The sequence below is a fragment of the Carassius gibelio genome, chromosome A9 (assembly GCF_023724105.1).
Source record: "Carassius gibelio isolate Cgi1373 ecotype wild population from Czech Republic chromosome A9, carGib1.2-hapl.c, whole genome shotgun sequence".
NCBI classification, from domain to species: domain Eukaryota; kingdom Metazoa; phylum Chordata; class Actinopteri; order Cypriniformes; family Cyprinidae; genus Carassius; species Carassius gibelio.
Window position 1 is genome coordinate 23,740,831 of NC_068379.1, and position 13,784 is coordinate 23,754,614.

At 36.1% G+C, this 13,784-nt stretch overlaps 1 protein-coding gene across 1 annotated transcript; it reads left to right on the plus strand.

Annotated features, from left to right (window-relative positions):
• Nucleotides 1-3,519: 3,519 nt before the first annotated feature.
• Nucleotides 3,520-13,778, plus strand: LOC128020027 (leishmanolysin-like peptidase). Its single transcript, XM_052606539.1, has 17 exons — nucleotides 3,520-3,791; nucleotides 4,302-4,399; nucleotides 4,487-4,517; nucleotides 4,659-4,741; nucleotides 4,888-5,005; nucleotides 5,382-5,560; nucleotides 5,656-5,761; nucleotides 5,848-5,942; nucleotides 6,161-6,278; nucleotides 6,401-6,508; nucleotides 6,618-6,694; nucleotides 7,171-7,281; nucleotides 8,140-8,272; nucleotides 8,516-8,675; nucleotides 8,831-8,961; nucleotides 9,568-9,778; nucleotides 10,347-13,778. The coding sequence occupies exons 1-17, from the start codon at nucleotides 3,663-3,665 to the stop codon at nucleotides 10,445-10,447; spliced, it is 1,989 nt and encodes a 662-aa protein (XP_052462499.1). The 5' UTR covers nucleotides 3,520-3,662; the 3' UTR covers nucleotides 10,448-13,778.
• The last annotated feature ends 6 nt before the right edge of the window (nucleotides 13,779-13,784 follow it).

Genomic DNA, 13,784 nt, shown 5'->3' on the forward strand with positions numbered 1-13,784 from the left:
CATCTACACAGTTACAGAGAATAATTTATCAATATTTCCTCAAATATTTGTATACTTTTAATTATATACATTTTTATAACAAAATTCCCTGTATGACAGGACTGACCGAGGCACGACAGGACTGACAGTGCTGTGACAGGGCTGATTTTATGGATTTAATTGATGCAAAAAAAGTTATGTTTTCATATGTAACGCATCCCATTTAGTGAGATACAACGGTGTTCTGTTTCGGTATTGTCCTGCTCTTTTACAGGTGGTGCTGGCGGGACACCCTCTTGGGGCAAATTCTGGTTGGGCATCCTCAATCTACAGAGCTGGAAAGGGATGAATACACTCTTTCCAGAAATGTGACACATTTTTTTGTGTAATTTTTTCTTTGTTTTGCAGATTTTTGTGTCATTTTTGCTTTGTTATTCATATAGTTGGATTTTTTCCCCCCATCAGGCTGTTCCCTTCCTGGGTGCCAGCACATCCCTCCACTTTATGGTGTCACTGTCGGCAGGACTACCTCCCAATGAGCTACTGCTGTGCGGTCAGGCTGTCTGCAGATGAAGAGCCGCTGGTACTCGGTTTAAGACTGGTGAAGTTTGACCGTTTCACCACTAGAGGCCACTCTGACACCATATTAAAAGCAGGCGTGCATGAATGAACTATGCAACTATCCAGTCACCGCTGTTTTTGTTTTTTGGGTGTTAAACAGGAGCTCTATGTCCAGGAATTCTCGACCATTGACTGGCAAGCTCAGAGGAGCAACACTGCAGCCTGTGACTTGTACACACCACACAGCACCTTGTTTACTATTGCTCATCTTTTAGAGAAGTGAAACATCTTTGTAAATAACAAACAACCCTTTAGATTTTAATTAAGTCACATAACACTATCAAACTTGGTTTTACAGTGATCCTGATTGTGTGTGAAGCTCATGCTGACCATATTAAAGCAGACGATTGCTTCTCTACGTGTATCAGCATTGGGCCAGTGAGACAAAAGAGAAGAATTTTGTTTCATGTGTTTTTGTCAGCATGAATAGTGACTCTGTGAATGCACATCCCTGATTTAGTTATGTGTAGTTTTTCATGGCTTGCTTTTAATAAAGTCCTGTATATTTTATACTATTATAATAATAATTGATTTCTGATTTTTATTTTTTTTAATGTCCTAGGCTGGGTGTGGATGGTTTGAAAATGCAGGGAAAGGTTGTCATAAAGAATTGAATCTTTTTGGGTTTGTTTGTTATTCTGATCAGTTAAGCAATTAAAATGTTGTTATTAACAATAATAATAACTATTACCACTCTTATTGTTTATTTCTATCAGGATACAAATGGATCACAGCTATGGAACACTGTATTTGCAGTGCAAGCATTTCTTGAGGTAGATCTCTATTATTAAAGCTGAATTTGGCACATAACTGGTGATTTCTCCTGGGTTCAGTTGGGTTTTTCTAGTGTCTCACATTTATACAGTCTATGGTCTCACATGATACCTTTAAAAGTATCGTCTGTTTGATTACGTCTTTAATCGATTATACCGTACATTTCTCCCATATGTACATAAACTGACAAGTCACCACTGGAAAGCTACCAGGCCTACTAAATATTGTAGAAACTTAATTTTCAGTAAAAATTGCTTTGCACGAGCAAAGTATTTAGTAACGTAACACAGTAAGTTCAGCAAACATAGCAGTATGTACAAAAATTATGATTATTATTAATACATTTAAAGCTGCGGTAGGGAACTTTTGACGCTCTAGCGGTCAATAAACAGAACTGCTTGCGTCTTGCGGAAGAACATCGTAGCCGGAACTACTTCTCTCTGTTTATGTCTATGAAGAATCACAAAGGTACTGGGTTACTCCGCCGCGGTACCCCCGAAGCAATCTAAAATAGTCCGAATATAAACACTTATTATAGGTGCCTGGTGCACCCTAGTGATTCAGGACAAGCCAAAAACACGGTTTGGAAAATGGATTCATGGTGTACTCGCTTATTATACATTTTTCTACATTTTGAACACAAACGGACCGCAGCTCTGATTGGTTATTTTTTACCAGGAGCGATGGAGTTTCTGCAAATGGCAATAGAGCTCGGGCGTAGACGTCATGGAATGGTGCATTGTGGGTAACGGCGGCCATTTTAGAGGCATCGCAAAGCAGGTTTGTAATAAGATAATAGCCAGTCTCCAGAAAAAGTTATAGAACGTGACAAAAAAAGTTGCCTATACATATACGGACAAACTTAATAATGAAGCCAAACAACGCTACTTAAAAAAAAAAAAAGAGGTTGTAGGCGGAATCGATCCCTATGAACACATGAAAGTTTACCAAGCCTCAGTTTCCCTGATAATTTCTCCTACCGGGTCTGTGGAGTGAGCGCTTACACCTCCGATCAATTTAAAAATGTCACTTTCACTTTTTAAAAAGTCACTGGAGGCTCACCTGCAGATCACAAATGGATCTGCAAATTAAACGTGGAGAAAACAATCTTTCTCACTAAGGAAATGTTAACATTAACCAAGCATCAGTGGTGACACACACACACATATCAGATTCTGCGAGCTATGAAGCTTGTCTATGCGGGTTTGTTACACTTCAGGAGTAATTACTCACCTATCATACTTGCAAAAATCCACTGTTTTCCTCCGGTAGTTCTTTAATCCGGTATAATATTGACGAACATTCACCTCAGACACAACCCACCATTCACCAAAACAAGACGCTTAACTTCCTATTTTGAAGTTCGTTCCAGTTTTTTTTATTTATTTTTTTTAAACAAGTTGTTCAAATTTGTTAAATACAGTCAGCACAAAAATATCAAAAAGCAAATTAAGTTCAGGATTGGGTCACAAGAAAATGTTTAAACAAAAAATACAGACACTAAACTGAGTCCCTTACTGGCCAAAAACTAGAGAAAGCGTAATGTGTTTGTGTCTGAGTTTGTGTGTGTGTATGTGAGAGAGAGAGAGAGAGACCATACACAACATGTCTCACCATAACTATGTATTATAATATTATCGAAGGTGATGGTTTCCCTCTGTACAGCGGCAACCCAAGCCATCTGACGCCTCTTGGTGATTTCAGACACCTTGTGTTTTTTTTCCAAGTAGGAAAATGTTGAAAACTAATATGATTCACGAGGCGTTTGCCCTGTCGATCATGAAACCGATTACAGCAGTTCACAATACAGCAATACTGAACCATTTTCCAAAAAATAATCAAAATTAATGAACAAATGACCAACGTTACCTAATGCCTACTATACAGTACATCTACTTCTGTACCGCGACTCCCACAATGCATTGCGACGTGACGCAACGATCCCGACCTCTATAGGACCACTGGGAGGAGCCAGAGGAGCTTGATTTTTTTCACAGATTATCTGTCTCATATTCTACTGTCAGGACATAATGACAGGTTTAATAAATATGTAAAAAATATTTTTTTTTTTACAAAAGTTTCCTACAGCACCTTTAAATTGGGTGGAGGCTTTTATTTTGACATGCTGAAGCATTGTTTCTTCATTCACTCTGCTCCGGGTTTACGCGTGAGAGCCGGTTTAATTAACTGCTGATTTGAATTCCGCACAGAATTCAGTTTTGTGCGGTGTTGAAGTGCTTTCTGCAGCGTGACAGGACGGAGATATGAATCATAAAGTCCCGGGTTAAATGATGGCGTCAGGATGGCGGCAGCCTCGATCAGTTAGAGCTGCTTTACTCTTTAACACCATCCTCTTCCTCATCAGCCCCGGCGCACAGACACACACCTGTCACCATAAAGTGCCCCTGCCTACAGAGGTCAGTCCCTCTCGTTTCTTATTCTTTCTTCTGGCTGTCAAATACGATATTTGAGAATGTGTCTTCTTAATATCATGAGGTTGTGCATCCTTAATATCATGCCATGTTGTGCTTTTATCCCACAAAATGAATAATAACTGAGGCCGTCAATCGGTTATAACGTCTCCTTATATTCCACAAAAGAAATAAAGTGGGGTTATTGTAAATAAATGATGGCAGAATTTTATTTTTTGGCTATATTATCCCTTTAAAAGACATTTATCCGGATGATGTCACTTTAAAGGGACAGTTAACCACAAAACGACAAATCTGTCATCATTTACTCGCCTTCAAATCTGTATGACGTTGTTCTGTTGCACATAATGAAATTAAATAGCAGTCAAAGCTTTTTTTTTCTATTCAATGAAAGTCGTCTTTGAGTGATCAAGTAACCTGTAAACACTATTTTAGAATATTATTTTGCCAGTATGTACTTCTAATAGTCTTTGCTCTTTGTCATTTTTATTTTAGGTCATACATAAAGTGTTTCTGAAGCCGGATAGATTGACCAAAAGAAGCACTGACCAGCAGTTAAAGATCCAAATAGAGTATGACTCCAGCTTGGATGGGTTAGTTATAAGTTTACATTTTAATACAGTAATGCCAGTTTGTCATTGACATACATTGACTTCACAAAATCTTTATTGCTCACACAGGTTAGATGAAGCCAAAAGCATCCTTGTGAAGGTATACTTTGACTTCTGTAGTCAAGGTTTTATCAATATGTAAAGCTTAATGTTATTTGTTAAATCTTAAAAATAGCCTTTCACCTCTAAATAGGATGTATGCATAGCCGACATAATTGATCTTTTCCCGCTTTGTTTCAAGGACAAGCTCCTCCCCCAGGCTATCGAATATTTCCAGAAGGCCTTCAGGGTTCGCAGGCAGTCCGGTCCAATATTACTGAGCAGGTAATTCTCTTTCTTAGCTGGCATTGTCTGATTGCAAATCATCTTAAAATTGCACTCAGCCATCTCCTTCTGGAAGCTTGGTGGATATATAATCTCAGTAGTGTTTTTTTTTTTTTTATCCCAATATTTTTTTTCTTAATGATTAGACAATGCGCAACCAATCAGTACCTTAGGAAAAGAGATGATCCACATCGCTACTGTCAGGGACCATGTGCAGACATCACCAAGTGTGGCCCAGTTGTCGTCCCTGAACAACATTTGCAGGTAAAATATTTCCTATTTTATTTTGTTTATTCCTTCTATTTTTTATTGCAATATATTTGCTGCATATAAACCATATATAAGTAAAAAAAAAAAAACACCTTAATTTGATTTCATCCGAATTGACATTTAATAAGCATTGTATGAAAATTAAGATCTGTCTGTTAGTCTTTGGTGCAGTTAGAGTATACCTATAGATGGTTGTATTTATATATTCAATTCTGTGTTTGAAATGTAAAAATTTATATTTATATAAACATACAGAAGCATCATGCCTACTTAAAGGGGATTTTTTAATGAAAATTTTAATATTGATAAATATAAATACATTGCAGGTAAATGTGAGGATTTTTGAATCTTAGAATGAGGTCTCCTTTAGCAATGCAGGGTTTGCAGTGAGTCCGGCAAGTCCTGTGGCCCTGTTGGTCCTCCCGATGGTGAGGGGGTGGCGAGGGCAGATTTTGTGTTGTATGTGAGTGCCACGACCACAGAGCGTTGTGGACAAGAGAACATCGTAGCCTATGCAGCGTACTGCCAGCTGGAGTCTGAACTGGACAGGTAATGGCAATAATTAATGAGATTTTGATTTGCTTTACAATATACTGTGGAAAATTGTGTGTAGTTGACAGTCACGGCAGGATCTCTTAATGTAGACCCATCTCTGGATATGCCAATCTGTGTCCCAATATGATCTCCACTCAACATCAGGAGTTTGAAGGGATGCTGTCCACAGTCAAACACGAGATCATACATGCCCTGGTAACAACATTAAACTCTGCCCATCCGCATGAGTAGAGCTTTATAGTTTTCATTATCATTCATTTATATGTCCTATATATTTTAAGGGTTTTTCTGCAGGACTCTTTGCGTTTTACCATGATGATGATGGAAAACCTTTGACACCACGTTCTGCAAGTGGTCTACCTGCGTACAATGAAAGGTGATGGTTATATTTGTGTTTTTACTTGTTTGAAATATAATAAAAAAAATCTAATAAATGAATTTTCTTTTTTTATTTTAACACTATGATAATGTATTGCTTGATTATTACAGGTTAAAAGTGTTATTATTGTAGGCATGATATACAGTATGTATTGTTTTTGTTAAAGTATTATATTTATAGCATTGTCTTTATTTATTTTTATATATTTCTCTCAGTTTAGGGTTATATCAATGGAGTGATAAAGTTATTAAAAGTGCAACTCGGCTGTGGGACATCCGTGGTGGCCACATGGTTAGACACACGGTCCATCTTCTGGCCACCCCACGTGTAGTTGTAAGTAATTCTTTTATTTTAGAACAAGAGTGTCTGAAGGAATTGAGTCAGACACCCGTTTTAAAAGAGCACCATCTAAATAGTCTAATTAAGCTACATTCATTATTTTGATGTTTTATCAGGAGGAAGCCAGGAGACATTTTAATTGCCCCATTCTAGAGGGCATGGAATTGGAGAACCAGGGAGGTGCTGGCACAGAGTTCAACCACTGGGAAAAACGCCTGTTAGAGGTACTGCAACCAAATCTTCTGGGGTGGCGTTCATGAACATTTAACTGTTTCAGTGTCAGTAAGGTCAAGATACAGTTTTTTTTTAATTCAGCATGTTTTATTTCATCAGAATGAGGCAATGACCGGATCTCACACACAGAACAGAGTGTTTTCTAGAATAACTTTGGCCATAATGGAGGATACAGGGTAAGAGAAGTATTGTTGCTCATGGCTAATGCAGTTTATTCACTTATGGAGATGGGAACTTTTATATTTACGGGTATAGCTCTCCATCATCATAGAGTTCAAATAATGAATTGCGAATCATATAATGCACCTAATTCAAGTAGCTTAACAATCAAATACTAAAGACAATAATACATAAGAATTATGAATCACCAATAACAATTCAAAGTTAAACCCAAACAAACATAACCTCAAAATAATACAGATTCAAAGGAATAAACCTACAAAGTCAGACATACACCAACTCGACAGAAATCTATCTACTAGGAGATAAGGAAAAGGAATGACTGAGACACACACACACACACACACAATCATTCAGTGCACCTGTGGAGACCTAGCTCCTCCCATCACTGGCTTTGTCATGTAATCCATGAGAATTCTCAACAGTAAGACTGTCATATGATTGGCTCCTCTCTGCTGTTTTCTGTTTTAAGGTGGTACAGAGCTAATTATAGTATGGCGGAGAACCTGGAGTGGGGAAGATTTTTGGGTTGCGACTTTGTGATGAAAAGCTGTAAATTCTGGATAGATCAACATCGCCATAAGTAAGCTTTGATAAATGAGATGCATACAACTTTGTGTACACTCACAAATAAATCTATTGTTGCTGTTTTTGATGTATTAAGTGTACAGTGTACGTTTATGCATCTTGGCAGATTCTTTTACCAAAATGCCATACAATTGCATAAAAAAAATATAGATTTCATCGGTTTCCCCTGGGAATCAGACTTATGTTGCTAGTGCTACAGAAACAAATTCGATTGTGTGTTGTATATTTGTAGCAGTTCTTTATTTCAGATTGATTCCATTATCTTATTGTTCCTTTTCTAGAGAAATTGCAGTTTCATAGTCTTAAAGCTGTGGTAGGTAATTTTTGACGCTCTAGCGGTCAATAAACAGAACTGCTTGCGTCTTACGGAAGAACATTGTAGCCGGAACTACTTCTCTCTGTTTATGTCTATGAAGAATCACAAAGGTACTGGGTTACTCCGCCGCGGTACCCCCGAAGCAATCTAAAATAGTCCGAATACAAACACTTATTATAGGTGCCTGGTGCACCCTAGTGATTCAGGACAAGCTAATGCTTTTCTACATTTTGAACACAAACAAAGTTACGGACCGCAGCTCTGATTGGTTTTTTTCTTACCGGGAGCGGTCCCTAACTGCAAATGGCAATAGGACCACTGGGAGGAGCCAGAGGAGCTTGATTTTTTTCACAGATTATCTGTCTCATATTCTACTGTCAGGACATAATGACAGGTTTAACAAATATGTAAAAAAATATATTTTTACAAAAGTTACCTACTGCAGCTTTAAATATACGTATAGCATATTGGTAAGGATTTGGGTCATTGATTGGACAGCCGTTCTTAATGAGTGTTTACCTTGTGTGTTTGAAACAGGAGGCCAACCCTGAGTCCATACTGTGATTCTGTGAGGAGTGCACCTCTGCAGCTCACCTGCAGGCAGGACCAGCTGGCCGTGGCCGTGTGCAACCTGCAGAAGTTTCCTCATGTGCTTCCTGTAGAGTATCAGGTAAGCTCAGCAGTAACGCAGGGGAAGAAGAACCCATCTGTTATTTTTTCTCAATCCTAAATCAGCACTTACCACATTAAGACTGAACATCAACATCATGGTTTTCTTCTGTGAAACACTGTATTTTGAAAAACGCTATACAAATAAATTTGACTTGTTGTTTACAGATAAATACAAGATGACTGCCTTTATAGAATGTCAGTTAAATCATTTTGAATGTAATGAAGCCTCTCCATCCTGTAGTACTTTGACCATATTCCTGGTGTGCCTGAGGAAGATTTGGCAGCATACGGAGGGGCTGTTGAGATCGCAGACTACTGTCCTTTTAGCCAGGAGTTTAGTTGGCATGTGGGTGGAGAATACCAGCGCAGCTCTTACTGTGGAACACAGGAGAACCAGCCAGGTGATATGCTATTCACTCACATCCTGTCTTCATTTAGAAGCAGAATGGAAGGAGTCATTTTCTTATACCATCTTTTGCTTTTCAGTATTTTTTCCATGTAAACTCTTCTACTATTCCACAACACAAATGACTTCTGGGATTTTGCTTTTTTTTAGCCACATGGAGAAACTATGGGGCGGAACATTACGGCCCAGGATCGGTGTGTCTCTACCAAAAGTCACCATTTGTAATGGAGCAGTGCACCAAAAGAATGACCTATCCAGACTGGGGCAGTGGTTGCTATAAGGTAATAATGTAATAAGGTAGATCTCGTGAGAGATGAGACAGTCACTGCTGAAGTGAAAGTGAAAAAGTGAAAGTGGCGTGACATTCAGCCAAGTATGGTGACCCATACTCAGAATTCTTGCTCTGCATTTAACCCATCCAAAGGGTACCTAAGTCATGGTATTGCCAGCCCAAGACTCGAACCCATAACCCTAGGGTTAAGGGTAGGAGTCAAACTCTCTAACCACTAGGCCACGACTTTTAGTGTGTCTTAAATATTTTTGAAAGAGGTCTTTTATTCTCATCAAGGCTGCATTTATTTGATCAAAAAGTAAAAACAGTAATACTGTGAGATATTGCTAACCTTCAAAATAACTGTCTAGTTTTTCAGTAAACAGTTGTAAAAGCATTTATTTGAAATATAAATCTTTTGTAACATCGTATGTCTTTACTGACACATTTGATCAATTATTTATAATTTATCTTGATGATATTATAAATGTGTGTGTAAATAAATGTATTGTAACTTTTTTTTTTTTTTTTTTTTTTTTTTTTTACTGGGGCATTATGTACCACCACAACATAGAAAATTGTGATTTATGAGTACTGAAACTGATTTGTGTTGCAGGTGTCTTGCACAGCCCAAGGGTTGTTGGTCTGGGTGCAGAATGATTCCTATCCATGTGTTCGTACTGGTCAGGTGATCAGTGTGAGCATACGAATGAATGGATGGGTCTACAGCGGCCAACTCATCTGCCCAACCTGCTCTGACTTCTGCAGCGACTGCCCCCTCCCTCACGAGATGCCCCCTCTAAACACCACCAAGAGTGCCCGCTTAGGTGAGATACTGTCTGACATGTTTATAGCTGTAAGACTATACCATTAGTGGTTGGTTTTTGGTGTTATTGTTATAGTATTATTATTGATAATTCATATCAAATATATATGGATAATGTAGTAAATGAGTGAACATTGATCAATAAAAATTCATATTAAATAATAAGAATAATTAATTGGCAAGACAAGTTTATTTATATTGCACATTTCAGACACCATGGCAATTCAAAGTGTTTATACAATTAATAAAACAATCCTACAAGGTGCATAAAAATGACTATATAAATTAAAAATAATAATAAATGTATTACATTTAAAACTTTGTAATTTAAATGTAAAAAAAATTGTGAAGCTGTCAACTCTGAAAAAACATTTACTGAAGCCACCGATCTGATGTGCATATAAAATGTATAGACATTGAATGTATAAGATGTAGCAAGAAAAAAACTTTTTCTAAATGAATAAGGCAAACCAGGTAAATAACAAAGATCAAATAAAGTAAATTGTTTTTTTTTTGGAAAAAAAAGTTTTTTAATTTTATATTTTATAATAATACTTTTCTTCTCTCAGATCCTTGTTCCAGATCTTCTTGTTTGGTGGTGAACTTATGGCAGCTCCTGTTAAGTCTCACTCCACTGCTGATCGGCTTCCTCCTCTGTGGCAGAGACTGAATTCGTTCCCAGTTGATTGGGTGAATATGGATGTCTTGATATGCTACAGGCTTCCCTTGAAGTTTAGCTGCTGTGGAGAGCAAACCAGCGATCGCTTCTGTAGTGTACAGTGATAACTCTTCTCTCTATGTGGGGGTGTGGACTGTAGGTGGGATTGAAAAGCCATTGATTACACTCCTCCTTGCCTGGCTGTCAGGTGCCAGCGAGCTGTAGATCCTATGTGAAGCCATAGTCATATTAATGTCCTCTTTGCCTCTTTGTCTCTCTGATGGGCCTGTAGCATTCTGGGTTTTGAAATGGGCATCTGGTTGAGAATGATGAGAGATATTCTCTCTGGTGTTCTGCTCATGGTGCTTCTATGTTGTTTCGTGAAATTAACTTGCTGGCAATGTTTTGATCAGCGTATATCAGGTCATGTGACTGACTATGCTTGTGATTTTGTACGGAGAATTGCAGGAGAGATCTCTGTTAAGGTCCGAGCAAGTGCTGGATTTTAATATTTTTTTATGTTTTTTTTTGTTCAAGATAAATACTTCAGAAAGGGTTTAATCATTGAATTTGTTGATATACAGCTGGGTCCAAAAGTCTGTGATTACATTGAAAATCTGGGATTTTGAGAGATTTAAAAAAAAGGAAAAATATGATGCAAATGAAGACAAAATTTTCTAGGTCTCTAATCCAAAGTTGACATTGATCATGTGTCTCATGTTCAATGAAGTTGCTCTTTGCGTCATTCTCAAATCATGCTGGAGAACGCAAGTTTACACATTGGTTTTTATTTTAGTATTTTGTTTTAATTTTAATTTGAAAGTTTGTCATTTTGCCATGATTGTATTTTTATTTATTTTTACAATTATTTAAAAATGTCTATATAATTTTTTTTTAGTAATTTTCATTTTATTTTTTTTTATTTTTTATTTTTATTAAACTAAGTTTAAATAAATGAAAAATTTGAAATGTTGCCTTGGCAACTAAATGAAATAAATACCTTTGTTTTATTTAGTTTCAGGTAACAAAGGTTTTCTTTATGATTTTAGTTAAATATTATAATCCTAGCTTAAGTGCTGGATCGGATGACGAATGAAACACTAAGAAATTCTGAAACTTATTTTCATTTGTTTTTGAAATTTTTAAAGAAATGTTTATGTTGATATTATATAATTTGTAATACATTTGATACTAAATTGAATACTGCATTTTCATTAGTGGTCTCAGACTTGTGGACCTCGTTGTGGATGTGCAATTTAGTTTTATTGCAGTGCGTTATTTGACATACAAACATAGTGACATACTGTCCTGATTCTGTTTACCTTGAAATGTGTTGCCAGATTTTGGTCCTAAAGGGCTGTCCTACCAAGGATGCAGATCTTTATAGACTGTTGTCTTATAACAATCAACTCTAAAAGCCCTTGCGAAAAGTGCTTTTTATAGACCTTTTTAAGAGATCAGATGACATTAGCGTGTTCATTAGTTTGCCTTCACTGAGAAGTATGCAACTTTTTTTTTTCTTTTAAATGCTAATATTAAATTTGTCATGGTGTCAATTCACTACAGTAGCAAGGTGCCATTAGTAGGGCTCTTTTAACCTACCCTTTTTTTTAAACAATATTTAACACAGATGTTTGCATTACACAACTTTTACTTTTTAAAAATTACTGTGCATGTACATAAAAGCAGGTGTTGATTATTTTCCTAATGCAGTCACATTGTAACTTGCTTTAATGAACACGAAACTAGGAACAAAGGAGTTGTACTGTATATGTGATAGTTTGTTAGGTGTTTGTGGACTACTGAAGTTGACTACTGATATATATATATATATTTTTTTCCTTATATTTAATGATAATGCTGTTGTGAATCAGTGTATTTACTTGCAAGATGAAATAGTTCATAAGATTTGAACCTTTTGCCATTATGTAACTTCTTAGTATTATAATATTTTACTTTTTGTTAGGTAATACAATGCTTTAATTTTAGGTCAGTGTTAATTACGATTTGGCAGTGCTGAGAGACAAACATGGCAGGTTTAAATACAACACTATTTTAAAGCCTTTGTATATGGAATGTGTTGTATACATGTATACATGTTTCTGTTATACTTTAGTAGTGATCTCTATGATGTTCAGAATTTTATTTTGCTTTTAAAAGCATCCTGTTTGATGAAGAGATTAATTGTGTGAAATATGTAGCAAATGAGATTCCGGATTTCATAGTGAAACTCTAAAATATGGTGGGATTATGGTATGAATTCATATTTACTGTACTGTATGTATAGTTGTAGTTTATATTCTCAAATGTTGGACTGACTGAGCCTTACAGTTTCAGGGGCTCATTATAATTTAACCGAAGGAGTTTTGTACTCCTAATCAAACCTCAACTGAAATGCCTTTCCTTTCAAGGACAGTTTTTTTTTTTTTCACTCAAGGACAGTATGAGTATATAGTTTTAACCATAATTTTCTTAGATTGAAAACAAGCCTTTGATATATGCTCATGTAGGAGAAAAATTGTAATCACTGCAAACATTGAGGCTTACTAGTATTGGAACATTTACAAGCAAGTTATTTTATTTAATTATGCTTTTCTGTTATTTACACTTCATTTGGCTTAAAGGATAGCATTATAGGACATGTTCATAGTTAATTTGTATTATTGCTGCATAAATAGTAATTATTTTGTAAATTGTAAATCAGTTGACAATGCTTCTAAGTTAGTCTTGTACCATTTCAGTTGAGATCATCCTGGAAGACTACAGCATGTTTTACTTTCTAATGAAATTGTCAGTGTATCATTTTTTTAACTATGTCCCAATATTCAAATGTAGACTCTCCTTTATAGACATATTTCATTAAATATGTCTTTGTATGACGTTTTCTTTATTTGACTTGTTTTATCATACTAATTAATTTGATAATTATTTTTTGAATGTTTTGGTTGGAAACATAACAACAACAACAATAATAATAATAATGTGTGGAATCTGACAAACCATTGTCTTTTGATAAAAATTGGATTCTACAACAAGTAAAAACTGCTTCTAAATTACCATAGAAGAGGATAACAACCTATCAGCCAGTATGAAGATAAACCGAAATGAATTGAAAATGCCAAGCCATGAGACTGTTGTAAGACCAAAGACAAGTCTATGCAGAACAAAATATCTTTCACATAATCTCATTATGTTTTCCCCATTTTTTGTATTGCATATGGTACATTAGTGCTCTTTTAATAATACACAATTAAATGAGATGTTAACAGTCCTCCTGTTGAGACATGATTTACATTGTTAACAGTTGTTTATTTTCCCAATAAAATTATTTATGACAAATAAATGTTTT